At 45.1% G+C, this 20802-nt stretch overlaps 2 protein-coding genes across 20 annotated transcripts in view; one reads left to right on the top strand and one right to left on the bottom strand.

The window, feature by feature from the left end:
• Dst (dystonin) overlaps positions 1 to 19253 on the bottom strand; it is a 400775-nt gene extending 381522 nt beyond the window's left edge. For 12 of the 17 annotated variants that reach the window (XM_017314621.2, XM_017314676.2, XM_017314651.2 and 9 more), the window contains exons 1-2: positions 18689 to 19208; positions 18108 to 18142 (exon numbers count right to left, since the gene is read on the bottom strand). In XM_017314621.2, the coding sequence (XP_017170110.1) occupies positions 18108 to 18142; positions 18689 to 18869 (216 nt within the window). In that variant the 5' untranslated portion in view covers positions 18870 to 19208. Of the gene's footprint in view, positions 1 to 18107; positions 18143 to 18688 lie in introns of all 17 variants that reach the window. The other 5 variants (XM_006495666.4, XM_006495690.4, XM_006495691.4 and 2 more) reach the window with 2 other exon arrangements.
• Bend6 (BEN domain containing 6) overlaps positions 19208 to 20802 on the top strand; it is a 55882-nt gene continuing 54287 nt past the window's right edge. The window contains exon 1 of one of the 3 annotated variants that reach the window (XM_017321224.2): positions 19208 to 19575. The gene's annotated coding sequence lies outside the window, so the exon portion shown is untranslated. The remainder of the gene's footprint in view (positions 19576 to 20802) is intronic. The other 2 variants (NM_001310484.1, NM_177235.3) reach the window with 2 other exon arrangements.

Here is a 20802-nt window from a genome sequence, read left to right as displayed (position 1 = left end):
ACTGGAAGAGGTGGAGCCGTTCTGAGTCATGAGGAGCGGGGGAGGGATACAGAGCTCTGGACAGACACACTTCTCTAGAGAATCGAAGCTACGGACAAAAAGCTCAGGAAGCCCTCCCCTTCCCGCCCGCCCAGGCTTTGTCCACTGTCCTTGAACACTGGCTGAGCCATTTTGGTGACATTTACACTTTATTTCCAGTTATATTTGTCCTCCACATTTAAGCATTCCTTCTTCCTTAGATTGGGGAGGAAGCTTAGAAGGCACAGGAAGTGAGCAAAACTTACAAAAAGCAGAAAGCTCCTTGAACTTACATGACTTACAAGCCCCTTGTCCCCAGTATTATATAAGCAGTAAACAGTTGCTGGGGGAGAGGCTGCTGCTAAAAGTGCCAGCAGGTCAGTCCCGAGTCACCACCTCGCTGGCTGTGATGGCTCTGAGGTGATGAAGCCGCCTGAGTCACCTATGCTCCTATGAGGCGCTTGGATAAACTCACTAAGCTAACAGAGTGAAGTCACTGCTTTGGTCTATCTTCAGTGCCCCATCTGAGTGAACAGACATCAGCTCACGTCTCCCAGAAAATAAGTCACAACAGGTTTCTAAACTTATTTTTATAGATCTCCCATCCTTTAAAAAAAAAGGGGGGGGGGAGGGTGCCCAGTGATTAAGAACACTGGCTGCTTTTACAGAGTTCAGTTCCCAGCACCCACATGGTGGCTCATAGCCATAAGTCAAGTTCATGGGGCTCCGATACACTCTGCTGTACCAGGCAAAGACATTGTGCACTTACATGCACGTAGGCAAAACACTCATACACATATAATAAATCTTAAAAAAAGAAATATAATGAGAAACTTAATTGCAATGTCAAAAATGCCAGGTATTTTTGGTTGGTTGGTTGGTTGGTTGGTTTAGGGGGTTTTTTGTTTGTTTGTTTGTTTCTTCAAGACAGGGTTTGTCTGTGCAGTCTTGGCTGTCCTGAAACTCACTCTACAGACCAGACTGGCTTAGAACTCACAGAGATCTGCCTGCCTCTGTCTCCCGAGTGCTGGGATTAAAGGTGTGCACCTCCGCTACCATCCTGCTAAAAATGCCATAGTTTTATGAAAGAAATATTGTCAGAAAGTGTTTTTCACATTCAGATAGAAACCTTCTAAAGGAAAAAAATGTTACAGCCATACATACGTATGTACACTTATATTGAATATCACATTCTCCGAGGGACAAAGCTACATAAAACACATCTATCTAAAATGGCAACTCTTAATGTGTGGTAGTCCATGACCTCATGACTAAGAGGTTCTCAGGAGAGGGTCCAGGCTTCACAAGAAAAGAAACACATCAAGATAGCAAATCACCTTGGAATTGTCATAAAAGAATTTTCCAGTAATTTCATCAAATCTAAGTTACCAAATCTTTGGTATGAACAAACACCGTATTTTAGCTCTGTCATATCTGTGAATGGCTGTAACCATAAAAGGAAAATCCCCCTTCCCTAAAACTAAGGCCCTCCCCTGGGCTCAAAGGTCCAGGAAGTCAGCTATTTGTTCAATGCCCAGAGGCTGCAAGACAAGCGCTGACCCCGACCCTAGACACCTGGCAGCTGCAGTTCCCAAACCAGTTTAACCAGAGAAAACAGTCCATTTCCCAGTCCTGCCCCTAACAACATTCCCTTCCCCCTTCTCTAACCTTAGCTACCACTACTCTCCCTCCCTACACCCCCACCCCTCCCACCACCACCCCAGCACCCACACCCCTTCTACTCTCACACGCTAGCCACAGTGCAGCTGGGTCTTGTACCCTGGTTATAATGTAGCCAGCCAGACCTTCAGGCAAACTTCTCAGGCAAAATAAAGTCTGTTCTTGCTATGGAGGTTGGCCTACATTTCTTTCTCCTTTTTACTTATCAGTTTACTTACTTTTACATTTTCATTCTTTATTTCCTCCTAAAAGCCTCATTCTCAGAGCCAGAGCCCCCACTTTCTTCTGTCACACCTAAGATATTTAAATTTGATCTTTTCTCTTCTTTTTTTTGGGGGGGTAGGGGGGGTATAGGGAGTAGTATTTGTTTTGTTTTTACAAGTCAAGGTTTCTCTGGGTAGCCTTGGCTGTCCTGGAACTCTATAGACCAAGCTGGCCTTGAACTCAGAGATCCGACTACCTCTGCCTCCAAGGTGCTGAGATTAAAGGCATCCATCACCACTGCCTGGCAATAAATTTGATCTTTTCCAAGAACCAATTTCCCCTTTGCTTTTATGGTGCCTTCTCTCAGTCATGTCAGCTCTTATCTTTCTTTTTAATTTGTAATTGCTCTGCCCCCTCCCCACTACATACTACTGTGAACGAACTTGGGGCCTTTCCTGATTTCTTGTTTGACACTGCATGTTTCCTGTGTTGATACTGTGTTTCCATCTTTACTGAGCTCAGATGTCCTCTTTTCTCCTTTACAACTTCTATTTTGATGCACAGACTATAGGGAAGCATGTTATTTATAAACATACAACATTTTGTAGAAATCTTGCTACTGATTTAAACTTGACATGAACAAAAACTAACCTGTAAGATTTCAATTCACTAAAATGACTACATAGCTTAGTGGTGACACCTATTTTTAATCTCAGCACATGAGAGACAGAACTCTTGAGTTTGATGACCAGCCTTGTTTACACATCAAGTTCCAGGACAGCCAGGGCTCTTACACAGAGAAATCTTGTCTCAGTAATACCCCACCACACACACACACACACACACACACACACAATATAGTCTGTCCTGTGGGTGTGTCCAGGAGTGAGGTAAATCGGCCACCTTCTATGTGGATTCTCTACCAATTCTGACCTCTATTAACCTTGATAATAACCTATTACCCAGCATCGCCTATTTCTCCATCGTTTCTCAAGTTCACTCTAAACTCGTAGAGGTTGTTGCTGGTTATGTACACACTTAGGATTATGTCTTCCTAATAATTATCCCTTTCATCCTATGGGACATTTCTTGACCTCTATAAATATTACTTGCCTCAGTGAGTCTATGCACTTTAACCCTATGTAACCCTATGAGAGCCATTCCCGGCTTGTTTAACTCATACACTTTCAGTGTATCTGCTTTCTTTTTCTTCTCCCTTTTTCTTTCAGACAGCATCTCATGTAACCTATGCGGTCTCCCACTTGCTATGTCATTGAGGAAGGCAGGCTTCCATCTCCTGATCACTGGGATTATAAGTGTGCACCACTGCACCCGGTTCACGCAGTGTTAGGGATCTATGAATGCTAGGCAAGTAATCTGCCAGCTGAGCTGTATCACCAGGCCCTCTGAGTTTTTACATAGTTTAAATAAATACTTTTATTTATGAGAGAGAGAGAGAGAGAGAGAGAGAGAGAGAGAGAGAGAGAGAGAGAGAGAGAAAGAGAAAGGGGGAGGGGGAGGGGGGGAGGGAGAGGGAGAGGGAGAGGGAGATCATGTGAATAGGCCAGAGCTGGCATGAGGAGGTCTTTGGAAATCTGTCTTCTTAAGATTTAGGTTCCAAAAACTGGACTCAGGTGTGGTGCCAGGTGTCTTTACCTGAGCCATTTTACCAGCTCAATCTGTCTTTATTCTTAAAGTCTATCCCTTGTAAATAGCATATAGTCTGGCCTTGCTGTTTATCTGTTACAATAATCTCTGTCACAGTCGGGATATTTAGCTCTCTAGCATTTAATCAGTCGGGATATTTAGCTCTCTAGCATTTAATGTAGCCAAAAGACATGCTGATTTGATGTCTGTGTCTTTACCAATGTTCAGTGTACCTTCTCTGGAGTCCTGTTGGTGGGTGGGGTCTTTGGGTGGGTTGTTAGTTATTTGGGGGGTCTGGGCTTGCTTCTTGAGATTTGGCTTCACTTTGTTGTCCAGCAGGGTCTTTAGCTCATGATTCCAGACATCCTCCCACTTCAGCTGCCCAAGCACTGGACCGTGTACACACAGTGCTATGCTCGGCTCTCCCCTCTGACTTCTTATTTAGTGTGCTCTCCTTCCTGACCTCCTCTGGTCGTTTAGCTGTATTAGAACTCCATCTGCGTTTACCCACCGGCTTCACATTATCTTCTCTTGATCTTTCTTGGGATGAAATCTGCATCCTTAACTTTATTGCGCTTTGCAAAATAGAATCTTTCCAGTCACAGAGGGCGTCCATTTAATTTCTTATTCTCTATTAGTCACTATATCCACATGTATCATTAACTCTGTAAGAAGTTGTGCTTTTAACAATTCCAAGTATTTTAAAGGTAAGAGCAGTAAGTGGCATGTTAAATTTATTTTGATATTTCTGATGTTCTTCATTCAGTTCTCTCAACAAATGTTTAAATCTATGTGAACATTTTACTCAGCAAAGCACAGCACTGGGCCCTCACCTAGCACAGATGTGTATGGTATGCATAAAAACTGTCCCTCATCATTTCTCATAAGGTCACCATGTAATACCCCTGGGCACAAATGTGACTACAAACACCACACAAATCCAGGCATTGGAACTGAATGACAATTATCAGCTAAAAGAGGAACTGCTTAAAACACAAACCAGTATATAATACCATATATACTTAACACAGGTTTTTTAGGAAGATTACAGTTTAAATGAAAGCATTACGTATTAAACTTTCTTTTCAAAATTCTTACAGTATATAAAAATCACTTCAATTTAAAAAAAAAAAAAAAGGCCAGGGCCTTTCAGGTGGACACTGAGTCGTTACATCAGATCTTGTGATGTCAACAGATTATAAGATAACAAGGCAGTCTGAGGGAAAAAACAGATCATGAAAGACAGGCCATGAGGAGCCATCTGAACAAGATTGATAAACTTGATGACATAAGTTTAAAGGAGTCAGGACCTCTATACACATTAATCTCCAAGTAGGTACGTAGTGCAAGGCTAGCCACTACTCCTAGCCTCTTCGTCGACTTCTTTCTTCAATGTTTCTATATTTTCCTTGTAGAGGCCCTTCGCTTCCTTAGTTAAGTGCATTCCAAAGTATTTTGTTTTATTTTATTTTATTTTATTTTGAAAGTACTTTAAATGGGGTTGTTGCCCTAATTTCTTTCTTGGTATATCTGAATATTGGTACCAGGAAAGCTACTGATCTCTGAAAGTTAACTTTGTATCCTGCCAACTTTGTTGAAAGTGTTTGGCAGGATACAAAGGATACAAAGTCTCCTATGTACAGAATCATGACACTTCCCAATACGGACGGTGCTCTGACATCTTCCTTCCCAATCCGTAACCTTTTCACTTCTCTCGTCTTGCTGCTCTAGCTAAGAACTCCAGGGCTATACTAAGGGGGAGTGGAGGAGCAGGCATCCTCGACTTGTTCCTGACTTTAGTGGAAATGATTGGAGTTTTCTCCTAGTCAACGTAACGCTGAGACTACGCGGTTTCACCTGGAGCTGTTACTATGATGGCACATGTCCCTTCTAGTCTGAGTTTCCTCGGGGAAATCTCTTCCTCACGGAGGTATGCTTGATTTTATCAAAAACCTTTTCTGTGCTTAGACATTATTTATTTCCCTGAGAACATTGATGGAATTCATTCCATTTATTGAGTTACACATATTGGAATGTCTAGTATCTCTGGAACAAAGCCAGCTCTGTCATGGGGAATGGTCTTTTTTATGTTTTCTTGAAAAAATTTTGTGTCAGTACTTAACAGGGAAACTGATCCCCAATTTTCTTTTGTGTCATGACTTTATTCGGTTTTGGTGTCATTGTAACATGGCTTCATAAACAGATGGGTGGCACTCCTTCCCTTTCTACTCTATAGAATCCTTTGGGAAGCACTAGTAATATTCTTCATTATAAGTCTGATAATTTACCATAAACTTATCTGGGCCATAAACAATCAGAACTGTTTGTCTATGTATCTACCTATCTATCATCTCTTACCTACCTACCTACCTACTTAACATCTACCTAGCTACCTACCTACTTATTATCGATCTATGGATCTATCTATACACCTAGTTAACTATCTCTCTCTACCTACCTACTTATCTACTCATCTACCTACTTATCAATATATATACCTACTTATCCACTTATCCACCTATTTACCTATCTACCCACTTACCCATCTATCCCTCTATCATCTATCTAATCTTTCTGCCTACCTACATATTATCGACTTATCTACCTATCTATTTTTTCTGTGCAGCCTAAATGTTATGAGGTGGGACGGGGGCATCATTCTTGGCCATTGCCTCCCGCTTCCTCTTAGTGTAGATTTGCATGCCCACCCTCGTCTTGATGGGCTTGACCACAGGATTGCCCTTGAACACCTTGAACAACTCCCTGGTGCGCCAGTGGTAGGTGGTGTCCATCAGAAACTTGGTGTGCGGTGTGAGACGCCTGCAGGGCTGCCTGTGCCTTAGGGTGCTGACCTTGTCAGCTCGCTCATAGCCCTTGTTTGGGGGATAGCACAGGACCATGGCTGCTGCTCTCCAATGGCAGCCTCAACAGGAAGCAGTCAGGACATTTTAAATTACTGTGTTAATCTGACTGCTTGTTATATATCTTTAAAAATTGTTTCTCTCGTCTTGGTTAAACTTGGTAGGTCACATGCATCTAGAGATGCATTCATTTCTTTAAATCATGCAACGTATTGAAGTAGATTTTTTTAACATATCACCTAATGAGTCTTATAACTTCATTAGTATCTGTGGTAACGACTCCCTTTCCATAATTGTTCTTTTTATTAATTTAGCTCTTCCCTTTTGTCCTATTTTCATTTCTGCTGCTGTGGTAAAATACCCTGCCTAAAAGCACATTGAGAGAAGAGATGTATCTTACCTCACAGTTCCATAGTGCATGCAGTCCATCACAGCAGGAACATCAACTCACTCGTATTCAGTTTAATGTTTTCTTCCTCCTGTTTACAGGATGGTGCTGCTCACCGTGGACTGGGTCTTTGTGCATCAATCAACTCAACTAAGATGATGCCCATAGACAGGGCATAGACGGTGTAAGTAATCCTTCATTAAGATGCTCTTCTCGGGTGATTCATGGTTGTGCTCAGCTGATAACCAAAACTAATCAACTAAGGGTTTGATCTTGCCTTCTTTTCAACCAACTCTTTATTTTGACAATTTGTTATACTAATTTATTTCCATTTCATTAACGTCTACCCTGATTGTCCTGATTTTTGTCTACTGACAAGGTTGAGGCTTGTTCCTCTTTTTCCCCCACAAGGACCTAAGTTATTTATTTGGCATCTCTCTTATTTCTTGATATGCACACTTAAAGCTATAAACTTTCTTCTTAGGACTGCCTTTCTTATATCCCATAGGTCTGGGTACATTGTCTTGTAATTTTCAATTCATTGTAAATAAAAATGTATTCTCTTCTTGGATTCCTCTAGGACCCACTCATTATTCAATAGTGATGTGTTTAATCTCCTGTGTTTGTGTTCTCTCAAGGGTTTCTCTTGCTGTTAATTTGTTTTCTAATTCCTCTGTGATCAGCTAGGATACAGATTATTTTAGAGCCAGGCATAGCTCACGCCTTTATTCCCAGCACTTGGGAGACAGAGACAAGTAGATCTTGGTGAGTTTGAGCCCAGCCTGATCTACACAGTGAGTTCCAGAACAGCTAGAGCTACATAATGTTGTAGCTGTGTGCTTGGTGACTTTGTCTTGACAGGCGGTTGGGGGGAGGGGGTTATTTTACCTTCCTTACAGCTGCTGAGACTTTATGTTCTTGTATGTCACCTCCCTGGGGTAAAGCTTCGTAGCTGCTGAGAATTTGTATTCTCATTGTTTGAGTATAAAGTTCTGTAGATGTCTGTTAAGTCCATTTAATCAAAAAATGTCATTTAATTCAGACATTTCTTTACTGTCTCTTAGTTATGATGGCTTGTCAATCAGTAATCATAGGTTACTGAATGTGCCCTCTAGCATTATGTTGGGGGTTAACGTGTTGGTCTATATTTGATTTTCTAAATGCATCTTGCATCTGGGTTGGAATTTCTTTCTCTAACATTGGGAACATTGAAACTATTTTCTATGCCTTTAGAACTATATTCTTCTAATCTCTCTATGCCATTGCCTATAGAGGTCATCCTTCCATGGTGGTGTTTATGTCTTGGAATTAACACGTGTCCATTCTTACTATTCTGTCTGTGCCCTTAATAATAATAATCTTTCCAATTATTCCCTTTGTCAAACGCAGATGTTCCATCTGATTTATTGTTAACTAAGGTAATCATTTGTCTCTCATCCTTCAAGAAAAATAAAAGGATATAGAATATTTGGAAAATTACAAACTATGCAAGAACTATGAACTTAAAATGACTTGCAGAAAACCTCAAATGCTCATTCATTCGCATTTAGTGACCTTCACTATGTCCTGAACACTGAGATGTGAGGGAGAGGTCAGACTGCCTTCAAGACCCTTTGGGTATCATTAGGAGAGACAACAGAAAGCTCCAGCAAGGAGCTCGCCAATTATTCTGAGAAGGGAAACAAGAAAGTTTAAGCTGGGTTTTGAGCGGTTACGCACTGGGCTTGAAGAGTGGTCACCAGTGGCTGGGTGACTTTGGTTTTGTAGGAGTCACAGAACAGAGGAAGTAGGAAGGTTTTCCTCAACTGAAGCACCGTGAGCACTAACTATGATCTTAAAGGGACACGGCAGGAAGTGGAGACAGCGGGAGACTAGACCTTGAAGAAAACGGATTTGAGACAGGGAAGAGTGGTTGGTGGTTTACCCAACACTCTCTTGGCAGCCTCACCTGCAGATGCTACCACCAAGGAATCAAATCTCACATGCAAGCACCTTCTGTAGAGAGAGGTGGCCTTGTGAGTCTAGCCAGTGAAAAGCAAGCTAAGCTAACTGAAGAGTATTAAGCAAATACCTCTTTCCAGATGTGCACTGTTGGTTGGCTCTGTCCCTTCCCTTCTCCCTTCCTTCCTTCCACCCTTTCTTGCACGTCTGGAACTCCATTACCACAGTGCAACTCTGAGTGCCTGAGTTAGGGTTTTACTGCTGTGAGCAGACACCACAACCAAGGCAACTCTTATGAGGACAACATTTAATTGGGGATGGCTTACAGGTTCAGAGATTCAGTCCATTATCATCACAGTGGGAACATGGCAGCATCCAAGCAGGCATTGTGTAGGCAGAGCTGAGAGTTCTACATCTTCAGCTGAAGGTTGCTAGTGGAAGACTGGCTTCCAGGAAGCTAGGATGAGGGTCTTAAAGCCCACTCCCACAGTGACACATCAACTCTAACAAAGCTACACCTCCAAATAGTACAACTCCCTGGGCTAAGCGTATTCAAACCATGACACTGAGGGATGGCAAATTTGTCCCAAAAACCAGCAAAGGCAAAGCAGACCTGCAGTGAGCCCACAGCCACCTTTAATCTCCTCACTAAGAATATGAACACACTCATTAACACTCCGTTTTGTGTGGGCTTTTAATTATTAGACTATAATTGTCTCCAGGACTGATGAAGGGTCTTAAGACTTTTTTTTTAATGAATCTTATTCTGTTACGACGTGGCTCCAGCCAAGGAGTCAGCAACGGAGAGAGTAAGAAAGGCAGAGTTCAGACTTTAAATAGATAAGAGAGGGTAGGTGGGATGAGGGGCAACCGGAGCCACACTGGGAAGGTAAGCACAGACACAGTGAGGAGCTGAGACATTCAGTTTCTTACACAGTTAATTCCAACAAGCTATGGAGACATGCACACAAAAACAAGCAAAAAGATAGCTGACTCTCAGTCTGGAGGCCAGAAATGAGTGGATGAGCTACTGATGTCCAAGTGGCCGCCACATGAAGATTAAGTCATCCAGTACCTATGGAGAACATCCACAAAGGAAATCTGAAGGGAAAAGAAGTGAGGCCCAGGAAATCTAAGACAGAAGGAGACTGACGACTTCCTAAGGCTCAGAGGAAGAGAGCAAAGGGAACAGTAAGGGGACAGACAGACAGCCAATGGGCATGATGGACATTCAAAGTGTAATTGTGCATGTCTGCTCAATCATGAATTCACTGAAAACAACCACACTTTGAATAGCAAGACACAGCCGGGCAGTGGTGGCGCACACCTTTAATCCCAGCACTTGGGAGGCAGAGGCAGGCAGATTTCTGGGTTCAAGGCCAGCCTGGTCTACAGAGTGAGTTCCAGGACAGCCAGGGCTACACAGAGAAACCCTGTCTCGAAAAAAAAAAAAAAAAAAAAAAGATTGAATAGCAAGACATGTAAGTAGGAAGAGGACCAGTGCCCAGAAAAAATTGGGGTGGAATCATTAAAGGGATTGTCCAAAAACCAGGAAAGAAGTTGAAGAAGGAATGAGTCAAATACTGGACCCAGCAGTCAAACCAAAACTGAAACTTCTGATTTAGTGGTTTGGCAATTCCTGTTGAGCTTCAGTGTATGTGTGTGTGCCGTTAACGAGTAGCAGCAAAATTCAGACTGTACTGAGGAACGACATTGAGAATGAGAAGGAAACGGGAGTTAAGAAGCAAAGAGCCTATGGTGGTTTGAATGAGACTCCCCCAGACTCATGAGTTTGCAGACTTAGTTCCCAGTTAGGAACTGTTTAGGAAGGATTAGGAGACTCGGCCTTGTCAGAGGAGATGTGTCACTCGGGGTGGGCTTGAAGGCTACAGAAGATGCACACCATTCCCTGTGCACACTTTCTGCCTCCTCCTGCTTGTCGGAGACTCGGGTGTCAGCTCTCAGCTACTGCTCCAGCACCATGCCTGCCTGTTGCCGTGGTCCCCACCATGATGGCCACGGACTAACCCTCTGAACTGTAAGCAAGCCCCCAGTTAAACATCTGGGTCATGGTGCCACCTCGCAGCAATAGAACAGTGACCCTGACACTTCCTATAGTGAAAAGAACAGCAGTGACCATGGATGTGCAAGTATCTCCATGGTGGGATGGGAGTCCCTTTGGGTGTCTGCCCAGGAGTGGCAGAGCTCTGACATTCCACTGCAGCTGGCTGTTCTAATGGCTTGAGAAGTCTCCACCCCGATTGATCTCTCTAGTGTTTGCATTTACAGGCCTGCCAACAGTGAGGAAAAGACGCCCCTCACATCCTCCCCAGCATCTGTTATTGCTTGGTTTTCTTGACCTTGGGCATCCTACCTGGGGTAAGATGAAATTTCAATGTGGTTTTCGTTCACATGGTGGCTAGAGATTCCGACTACTTTGTAAGTATCACTGGCCGTTTGGATCTCTTCTTTTGCACACTGTCAAGATCCCTGGCACATTTGTTGGGTGGCAGTGTTGGGGTCTGAGGAGTGTTTGAGTTTGTCAGTTCTTGATATGGTCTAGACATATTAATTCCTTGTCTGAAGTGTAGCTGACAAAGACCATAAGAGAAAATTTCCAGGAAGATACTGAAAAGCTAAAACACAAATTTCAGGTATTTAAAATGGTAGTACAAGGGGCACAGGGGAGGGCAGTGGAAGAAGGATATATTAGAACCAAGTATGACAATAAAGGTAAGTGAAAAAGTACAATGAAAGCCACTTTTATGCTAACTTTTAAAAAATGAAAGAAAAGAACTTTAACATATTCCATAGCCAATAAAAATGTTCTAGCATATGATAAATACCTGCTATTTCATATATTCTGCACTAGAATCTGTAATGACACACCAAACATAAGAGGAGTATAAGCTCAGTACTCACGCACTGAGGTCCTAGGTTCAAACTCCAGGACCACCACCATCACCACCATCACCACCATCACCACCATGACATCATCACCACCACCACCACCACCATCACCACCAACACCAACACCACCATGACATCACCACCACCATCACCACCCTACCCACCCACACTGACACACACACACATTCACAAATACACACACTCTCACACAGAGACACACACTCTCTCTGTCTGACACAGACACAGATTCTCATTCATTCTCTCTCTCGTTCGCTCACTCGCTCGCTCTGTCATAACCTTTAAACAGATGGTGTCTACAGGTAGGACATAACCCAATGATACCCGACCCTTGGACCACAAGCCACGATGCCCTTCCAACTCTCAGCTTCCTGGTAAGCAGAAAGGCCCAAGCCCATATGCCTGTTCAGATGCTCTGCCACACAAGCCATGTCTTTTCATTCTCCCTGGAGATGAAACAGGAGCAACCAAGCTGCTTTCTTACAGATGCTCGGAAAGAAATTTAAAAGTGATTTTTGTGTCCCTTAGCAGCTCATGGCAGGCAGCCTTACCAAAGCTGTAGGGTAGTATACAAAACTCAGTCTCATGGTAGTTGGCATTCACCCACTTACAGTCCCAGTTCCATAGTCCTTTGGGAAACCTCACGAGCCCTTTACTCTCTAGTCAGACACTGAGCAGTGCCTGCTCTCGCTCCTGATTCAGCTACTGCCTAACTTCTGTACCTCAGCACCAATATCACCCCTCAGAGGACACCCACAGTCACCCCACAGTCTGCCACTTCAACGCAACTAGTCTGACCATTCTTTTACTGCACATAATTTGTTGTATCTCCCCCACCCTCTGCCTGCCCACCACCTGACCCAATCAAGAAGGCAGGATGTTCCACATAACACCTTGGCAGGGTGGTACCGTGCATCCTGTAGAAACACTGCCTGCAATGGGAGCATGCTGCCAGTGAGGAGCTGCGAGCCTGTGAGGTGGTACAGTGAGCCAGTGCAGAACTTGTAAATTCTGTACAGAGCTGTGAACTTCCATACACATAGCCCTTGCAGTACACCAGCACTCACTGTTAGACTGGCTCTGTCTACACCTCCATGCCTCACCCCCCAGAACCATAGGCTTATATTTTAGTCTAAATGTTGGACAAATTAGAACTTGGAATATGCTTTTGCGTAAACACGTGATAAAGAGGGCATTACCTGATCTACTCTTTTGGAGGTGTTTCTGTTTTGTTCCCAGCAATTGCTTTGTTAAGACAGAGTAAATGAGCTGGGCAGTGGTGGCGCATGCCTTTAATCCCAGCACTTGGGAGGCAGAAGCAGGAGGATTTCTGAGTTCGAGGCCAGCTTGGTCTACAGAGTGAGCTCCAGGACAGCCAGGGCTATACAGAGAAACCCTGTCTCGAAAAACCAAAAAAAAAAAAAAAAAAAAAAGTAAATGGCAGTGCTGGAATGGTAAGCTAAGCTTCGTGGACTGAGCTGTCATCTTTACATAGGCACCAGCTGTGCACCACTGCACAGTGGTCTCTCCTGCTTTCCCTACATTTGTGACTCACTGTTGCAAACGCCATTCAGATACTGCAACAGAAGAGCCAGTGACTGTAAGATGTCAGCAGTGACTCCAGAGAGACTTAGAACAGGGTGGGCATGAGTGCAGTCCAGCACCTCCCTCAGCCCTGGTGTCTGTCTAACACAGTACTTCATACAGAAAAGACTGCTGTGTTTACTCTGAAAATAATTGGGTCACACGAAATGAACACCATGTCGTGTGTAGTCAATACTCATGACTGATTTAATTAGTATAAATTAATCTGGACCTAAAATGATGCTAGACAAAAATTTATTTATAACAATAACCTAATTATGAAGGATGGCTCAATAATAAAACATTATTTTCCAAAGAAGCTAAAGGGATCTGCAACCCTATAGGTGGAACAACATTATGAACTAACCAGTACCCCGGAGCTCTTGACTCTAGCTGCATATGCATCAAAAGATGGCCTAGTCGGCCATCACTGGAAAGAGAGGCCCATTGGACACGCAAACTTTATATGCCCCAGTACAGGGGAACGCCAGGGCCATAAAAGGGGAGTGGGTGGGTAGGGGAGAGGGGGTGGGTGGGTATGGGGGACTTTTGGTATAGCATTGCAAATGTAAATGAGCGAAATACCTAATAAAAAATGGAAAAAAAAAAAAACATTATTTTCCCCTGATTTTTTTCACGGTTTTTTTAAAATGTAAACTTATTCATAAAATATAAAAGTTAGATATTTACGTATGTGTGTGTATGTATGTACGGGCTCTCTATACATATATATCGAAACTGGGTGATTCCGAATGAAACATGCACATTTCGTGAGAAACGATGTAATATGGTTATTTTGCTGACCATCCTCTAGAGTCTGGAAAAGGAACACTTGGGTATCTAATGAGAGCAGAGGCTTTGGAGCACACATTTCATACAGGAAACCTTGGCTAACTGTGGGTGAGGGGCGAGAGTAACATATCTGTGTATCCAGTTTTAAAGAAAGTGTGCACTAAAAACAGGCTTCTTAATTCTTCTCTTTCATTGAGAATTTTGGGGACATCTCCATATGGGTTCTGAGTGACACAGGCCAGCAGCAAAAGACGACAAAGGGTAGTTAAGAGTTCTTGTCCCACCACCCCTCTCGTGCTATGTGACTCTTCAAGAATTGCTTAATGTGAGCTAAGTCTTGTTCCCTTTTCCTGAAGCAGGAAGAAAAGATATTTACTCAGATCCTGATAGATCCCGTTCCTTTAAACACACAAGGCAGCCCTTATTCTCCCAGGCGATGAATAGAGATCACTGAGCATCATCCACTCTGGGACTCCCGAAGGCAGTAGAACTGGCTTCGTTCTATGAAGGACAGTACACCAAGACTCTCCTTTACAATAGGACTGTGTCACAACTGCCCATATCACTCTCTGAAATCTCCTCGGAAACAGGACTTTCACCACAGGAACCTAGAGGACAGTTCATCACTGTTCACAGTCACACTGGAAACTTTTCCTCAGAAAAGTATACTTTGGAGACGCCAGACAGCTAGAACCCAGGACGCACACGTGGTTTCTAGCCTGTCCCTCATCAACGGGAAATGGCTTCATTAACTCTTTACTCCAAAGCTATACACACACACACACACACACACACACACACACTTCAAGTTTTTAAGTCAGCAAACAATGCACATAATTCCCCGTATAGATGGAAACTGTCCATCTATAGTTTCTTAGGTCAGGTGAAGTTGTACAGGCGCTGTTAGATGGGTGAGCTTCACTTTCTCATATGCTGTTATTCAAATATAAAGGCCTGTTGAAAAGCTCAGAACATTGCAGGCATCTGAAAGGAAGCACTGCTGGTGCCCAGAGAGAGACCTGAAGCACCTATGGGATCGCTGTTTCTAGCTATTACAAAGAGACTGAACTGAAGAAATGTGACATTATACACACACACACACACACACACACAGAGAGAGAAAAGATGTGGGAGCTGGACTCGCAGCTTCTAGGGAGCCTCAACACCGAGTTTTCCTCTTAGGAAGTATTCATCTGACCACCATGGATAAAACACCCCCAAATCTCCTGTCCTGGCTGATGCTCCTGGAGGCCTGGGTGGCAGAAACAATGTCCTCTGCCAGGTGAACTTCATCAGTCCCAGGACTCTCCCATAGCTTGCTCAGGTTTCAAAGTGAGTCAGCAGACCCGACCCCATGCTTCTCGTTTGACCAGGACAGAAACGCTGAAAGCGAATTATCCGCTTACTAAGATTGGCACAGAGAACAGAAAACACTAAGAACTAAGCCCGGGGTGATTAGGACTTGCCAGAAAAATCAATGCATTTGCTTTGATAATATTATTCTGCAGCAGCTGCTTTAAAAAAAAAAAAAAAAAAAAAAAAACACCCACAGCAGGAATAAATAATATTCATTGTGTCCACTCTAACTTACTAGATATGCTTCAATCCAAGTAAACTCGGAGGTCTTCCTTAAGGAGAAAAAGGCTGGCAGAAATGATGTTCTAAGAAGGAAGAGAAAATACATCTACGTTTTGCAAAAGGGGGATGCTCTGATTGTGGGAAATATAAAGTAGTGACAAAATAAAACATTCTTGTGCAGCCCAGTTTATGAATTTCCACATATAAAATATCATACCTTGCTTATTATCCCACCAACTGATTAAGCTGAATACATTTTAATTTATTGAGGGAAAAAAAAAAGAAATTCTAGCAGAATTCTTTTGTTACAACGAGTGCCTTACTACAAGCACTAAGGTCATTTTTTTAAAGCTTTGGGAAAAGCCAGGTAATCAAGAGACTGGGATAGGTGCTCTGTGAGATTGAGGCCTGCCTGATCCACCTAGTAAGTTCCAGGACAGCTGGGGCTACATAGTGAGACCCTATTTAAAAAGCAAAAACAGAAACAAAAACAAATGCTCTCATTTAGAATTCTGGGAACGGTAAATGAGCACTCCTAAATTGTAAGCCATGTTCTAAGAATATGCAGTTTCCCTTTCTGTCCAACTCTGAGTGCTATCCGCCCACCCAGAGACCGTTTTCATTCATCCCATAAATATTTATTAAGAACCCACCCCATATGAGGCCAGATAGTGTTGTGGCAAGAGACCTCGGCTCTGCCCCCAGGAGCTCACGGGCTTACACACAGAGCAAGCAACAAGTATACACAAGGATTTCAAACTATGCTAGCAATCTTACAGAACAAGATAAGGCACTGAACGGCTGCTCCCAGACTTCTGAATCAATCAGCTCAAGATAAAACATGCTTATGCCAAAATGTCCAGGGCAAGCTCACAGCACAGTCATTCTTCTCTCATTTATCTGCATAGAGTTGGTGAATCTTTTTCCAGACAATCCCCTATATCCTAAAACTTGTGCCCTGCCCACTATTTACTTTGTTGCATTTAAATTTTACTTACTCTGCTCTTCAAACACTATTCCACCAGATCTAGTTCATGTGTAGTCCATGAACCTGACCTAATTTTCTAAAGACTTCATTTCAAATATTATCTCGATTTTTACAAATTTTTCTCTCTCTTCTCATCTTCCTTTTTCCTCTTCTTTCCTTCTTTCTTTCTTTCTTTTTTGAGACAGGATCTCACAATGTAGTTCTGGCTATCCTGGAACTCACTATATAGACCAGGCTGGCCTCAAAACTCACAGACATCCCCTGCCTCTGCCTCCAAGTGTGTGGATCAAATGTGTGCGCCAGCCACCACACCTGGCAATTTTCAGTTGAATTTTACAAAATGTACGATGGCTACCCAAAACTAAATACCTCCTATGAACTAATTATTTTTTTACATAATTTTTAAAAATGATTTCCACATACACCCCTACAGGGTACTGTTGGCCCTGTTTTGGCACACTGTTTTTCCACATACAGCCCGACCCCATAACCACACCCATACCCCCACCCCCACTAGTTAGTATAAAGCTAGATCCAGGCCTGCTGACAGTTGGCAAGCTCTTCTTCCACAAATCTTAACTAACACAGAACTCTCACTTCCAGTGTACATGCAATAGAGTTACTCAGCATGCAACATAGTAACATTATGCTAATGCAGCTAAGCTTAAATAATCACAGTCTAGCAAGGAATCCGGGGTGCAATAAAACCTCTGATGAACAAGTCAAACAAGATGTGAAGTAACTTCAGGTAACTAACAAAACTGTAGTAGGGGGCTAGACACCACAGTACTTTGCTAAGATGAAGACCCTGCATCATAAAGTAACCTCCATGGCCTGATATAGGCAGATTTCGCCCAAAGAGAAAAAACTTGAAGTGGGCAACTGGAAAGCCAGTGGGTCAGGCAGAGCTGTGTCTTGTTCTAACTGGAGGTGGTTCTCCTGCAGTTTCCTGCACTGGCAGCGTCCAGTCACCTACTCTAGATGGATAGTCTAGAACAGACACTAAGTACACACTCTGGCGTATCTTCTTCATCAACATTACTATCATGTAAAAACCATCCTGGGCAGCAAACTAAGCCCGTAGGGATGTCACCTGGAGTCTCAACTGGAGTTTGCTTCAAACTCTTCGGCAATAACGACCTAAGTGGTTTACACTGTGGTTTAGCTACCGACCTCCGGAAGCAACCAGGAAGTGCTTCCACCACAAGTGCAGATTGTAAGCTAAACTGATATCCATTCCCAGACTAAATTCTCTCTTTTAGGGGCTGCCCCTCCCACCTCTTGTAACGCAAACTCCACTACACTAGACACACACAAACACACACAATGCGCCCCAGGCGTGACTATGGAATTGCTTAAGAAGCATGTCACTTTGGGCTTAGGGACTGCAGGCTTCCCATTCGGTGCCCTACTGGCTTTTTAAACACGTATATGATTAATGCTGGTACTCAGGAAAGAAAGCTACTCTGACCTTGAGAGTGTGCGCTAAATAAATTACCTCAGAGCGAAAGTGATGAGATCTCAGAGCAGCATCTGGGGAGAAAAGAGGGAAAACGAGACTCCGTTAACTCCTTGTTCTCAGCCTAAAGAGTTACTGATCACTTACCTGGATTCGGGAAAGCACATTCTAGGTGTCTCTCTCCAATTCCGTGGGCATATTGGGGCGGGGCGGAGAGAGTATTGGACCATCTGTCTCTAAGGTGATTTCTCTGCAAGAAGTTCCAGCAAAGTTGGGAGAGGGGAGCCCATATCATCACGCCTTACTTTTTTATTCCTAAGCTCCAGCAAAGGCTTGGCAAAGATACGAGTACCTCAGCCCAGGACTCCCCTACAATTACCTTCTGGGCTCTAGCAAACTGACCCTAAGAATCGGAGCCTGATCCTTCCTTCCAGGACCTCCGAATCTCCGTGGTTATCCAAACCTGGTGACTCAGAGGATGGAGGTGAGGCCAAAGGGCCAGGGCGCGTTAAATAAATAAATGCACTTAGCTTGAGGAGTGGGCACTGAGTGGGCAGAAGAGGCAGAGAAGGCTTGAACCTCGCTTCTGCCCAGAAGAACCCAGCGGCGGCGTGTCTTACCTCTGCTTCTGGAACGACCCGAAAAGACCGATTTCATCGGATGTCTCCCTTTCTGGAGCTTGCGGTGCCAGCAGCAGAAGAAGACGATGGTGGCGACGGTGCCCAGCAGGAGCAACAAGAGGAAGAGAGCACATTGGATGCTGTAGGGTCTCAGCAAAACGAGGAAAGCGGCGGCGATCATGGTGCGGGCGAGGCGGGGGGCCGTGCGGCGCGGGGCTAAGGCTGCAGAGCGCGCGGGGCGCGGGGCGCGGGACGCGGGGCGGGCGCGGCGGACAGGGGCGAGCGCGGCTCAGCGCGTCAAGCCCGGCGCTCGCGGCCCCGCGCGCGGCCCAATGGCTGCACACCCCGCGCCGGCCCCGGAACGACTGATGGAGAGCAGCGGGCAGCTCTCGCCATGACTCAGCACGCGGCGCAGCGGCGAGAGCCGCGCCCCTCCCTCCGCAGGCGCCCCAGCCCGCGCGCAGCTCTCGGGCTCAGCCCCGCCCGGGACGCAGCCGGCTGGGAGCATCATCGGGTGGCCGCCCGGGGCCTCGGCGTCCTGAAGCCGGCGCACGTGGGGCGGGACGGGGCGCGGCGAGCCGGCGGGGGGCTCGGTGGGTGACGTCACGGGCTGCGGCGGCAGCGGCGGCGCGGGTGCGGGCGCGCGCGCATGGCTGGGGCCGGGACCGAGCGGCGCGCGCCCTCCAGCAGGTCGGTTCGGTGCGCGCGCGGCCCGCCAGGCCACGCGCCGGGCGGCGGTGCGCGGGGACCCCCGGGTTTCGCCTGTGTAAGCCTCCGCGGACCTTCTGCTGGAGGCCGACGTCAGGGGGCGCCAAGGAGCCGGGGGGAACCCGGGCTCCCGCCTCCCTGAGCCCGCCCGGAGGCTGGGGCTCGGAGGATGCAGCAGGGTGAGCTATTTGGTTTGGGGGCGGGGGTAGTCCCTGCGCATGGAGGCGCGAGCACCTGGAAGGGCCATCTCCAAGCTGGTCCAATCTTAGGAAAGGCGGCACGCCGCGGTCTGCAGGCTTGCACCCTACCACCCCCAAACTTGGTGCTGATTCTCAGCCCAGACGTGAGCTCTGCCACGGTCAAAGAACCCTGATTCATTTATTGGCTTTGTAGGGAGAGGTGATTTTAGATGTAAGGATCTGACATGATGAAGGATGAAGGAAGTTGGTGATTGATTGGCCTGTAGATACTGCAGGAGAAATTTTTAGGCACTGTCAGACAACGGCGATCGGTCACACTCGGGTACACACCCTTCTCCCCTTTGCCGTTTTTTTCCAGCTTCCCTTACATTCCGTTACAATCCGCAAAAACTGTATCGCAGTTGTGGGCTGGACACTTGACAGTGATCGCTGATTCGGTGCCAACGAAGAAGGCAAGGCGTGAGCGCTGCGGTGTGCTCTTTTGCGGAGGGCCTCTGCCACCTGGCGAGAAAGCCAAAGCTGCAGTGGCCGCCTGCAGCGTGTTGCGGCCTTAGCGGGCCAGTGCAGTGCTCTGCCCTGCTTGCCCCTAAGGCAAACTGGCTTTCCCTGTGGGAGTTGGATGATTTGTTTTCTTTCATTGACTTGTATTTTTTAAATTAACTATATGACATATGACAAATGAAATATTACATTTGTGCAATTTCTAGTAACTGGCTTGAAACTAAATAATTCGTAAAATTCCAAAAGTCAATTGAAGAATCGATAGGAATGTGTGTATTGTTGTCTAACTATATGAAACCAACTGTTCAGTTCTGCAAAAATGTGTAGCCATTAGTGACTGATAGGTGAATGATGTATTATCAAGTGTGAGCATTAAAAGAAATGCGGAAAGATGTTGCTTAGCCCTGATGCCAGGTTCATAAGCACGGAAAGCACAGGAAAATGTGCTCTTATTTGCATGTTGGCCTCCTAAAACAAATACAGATTGCTATTATATGCCACTCATTCTGTTGTTTGAGGCTGAGGATGGAAAGCACCTTGCTTGCCGACACTGAGGAAGGTGAGACTCTTGACTGTCAGACTGCGGGGAGCACTGGGTGCCAAACAGGCTTCACGGGTCCCTGGCAGTCAGCAGAGCTGTCTGGAACTTCTGCATCCCGTGCACAGAGCTGAAGGGCTCCTGACACTGCAGCCCACTGCAGTAAG

This window comes from Mus musculus, chromosome 1, assembly GCF_000001635.26.
Source record: "Mus musculus strain C57BL/6J chromosome 1, GRCm38.p6 C57BL/6J".
In the NCBI taxonomy this organism is placed as follows: domain Eukaryota; kingdom Metazoa; phylum Chordata; class Mammalia; order Rodentia; family Muridae; genus Mus; species Mus musculus.
The sequence above is the reverse complement of the archived record's forward strand: the minus strand, read 5'-3'. Positions and strand labels throughout refer to the sequence as shown.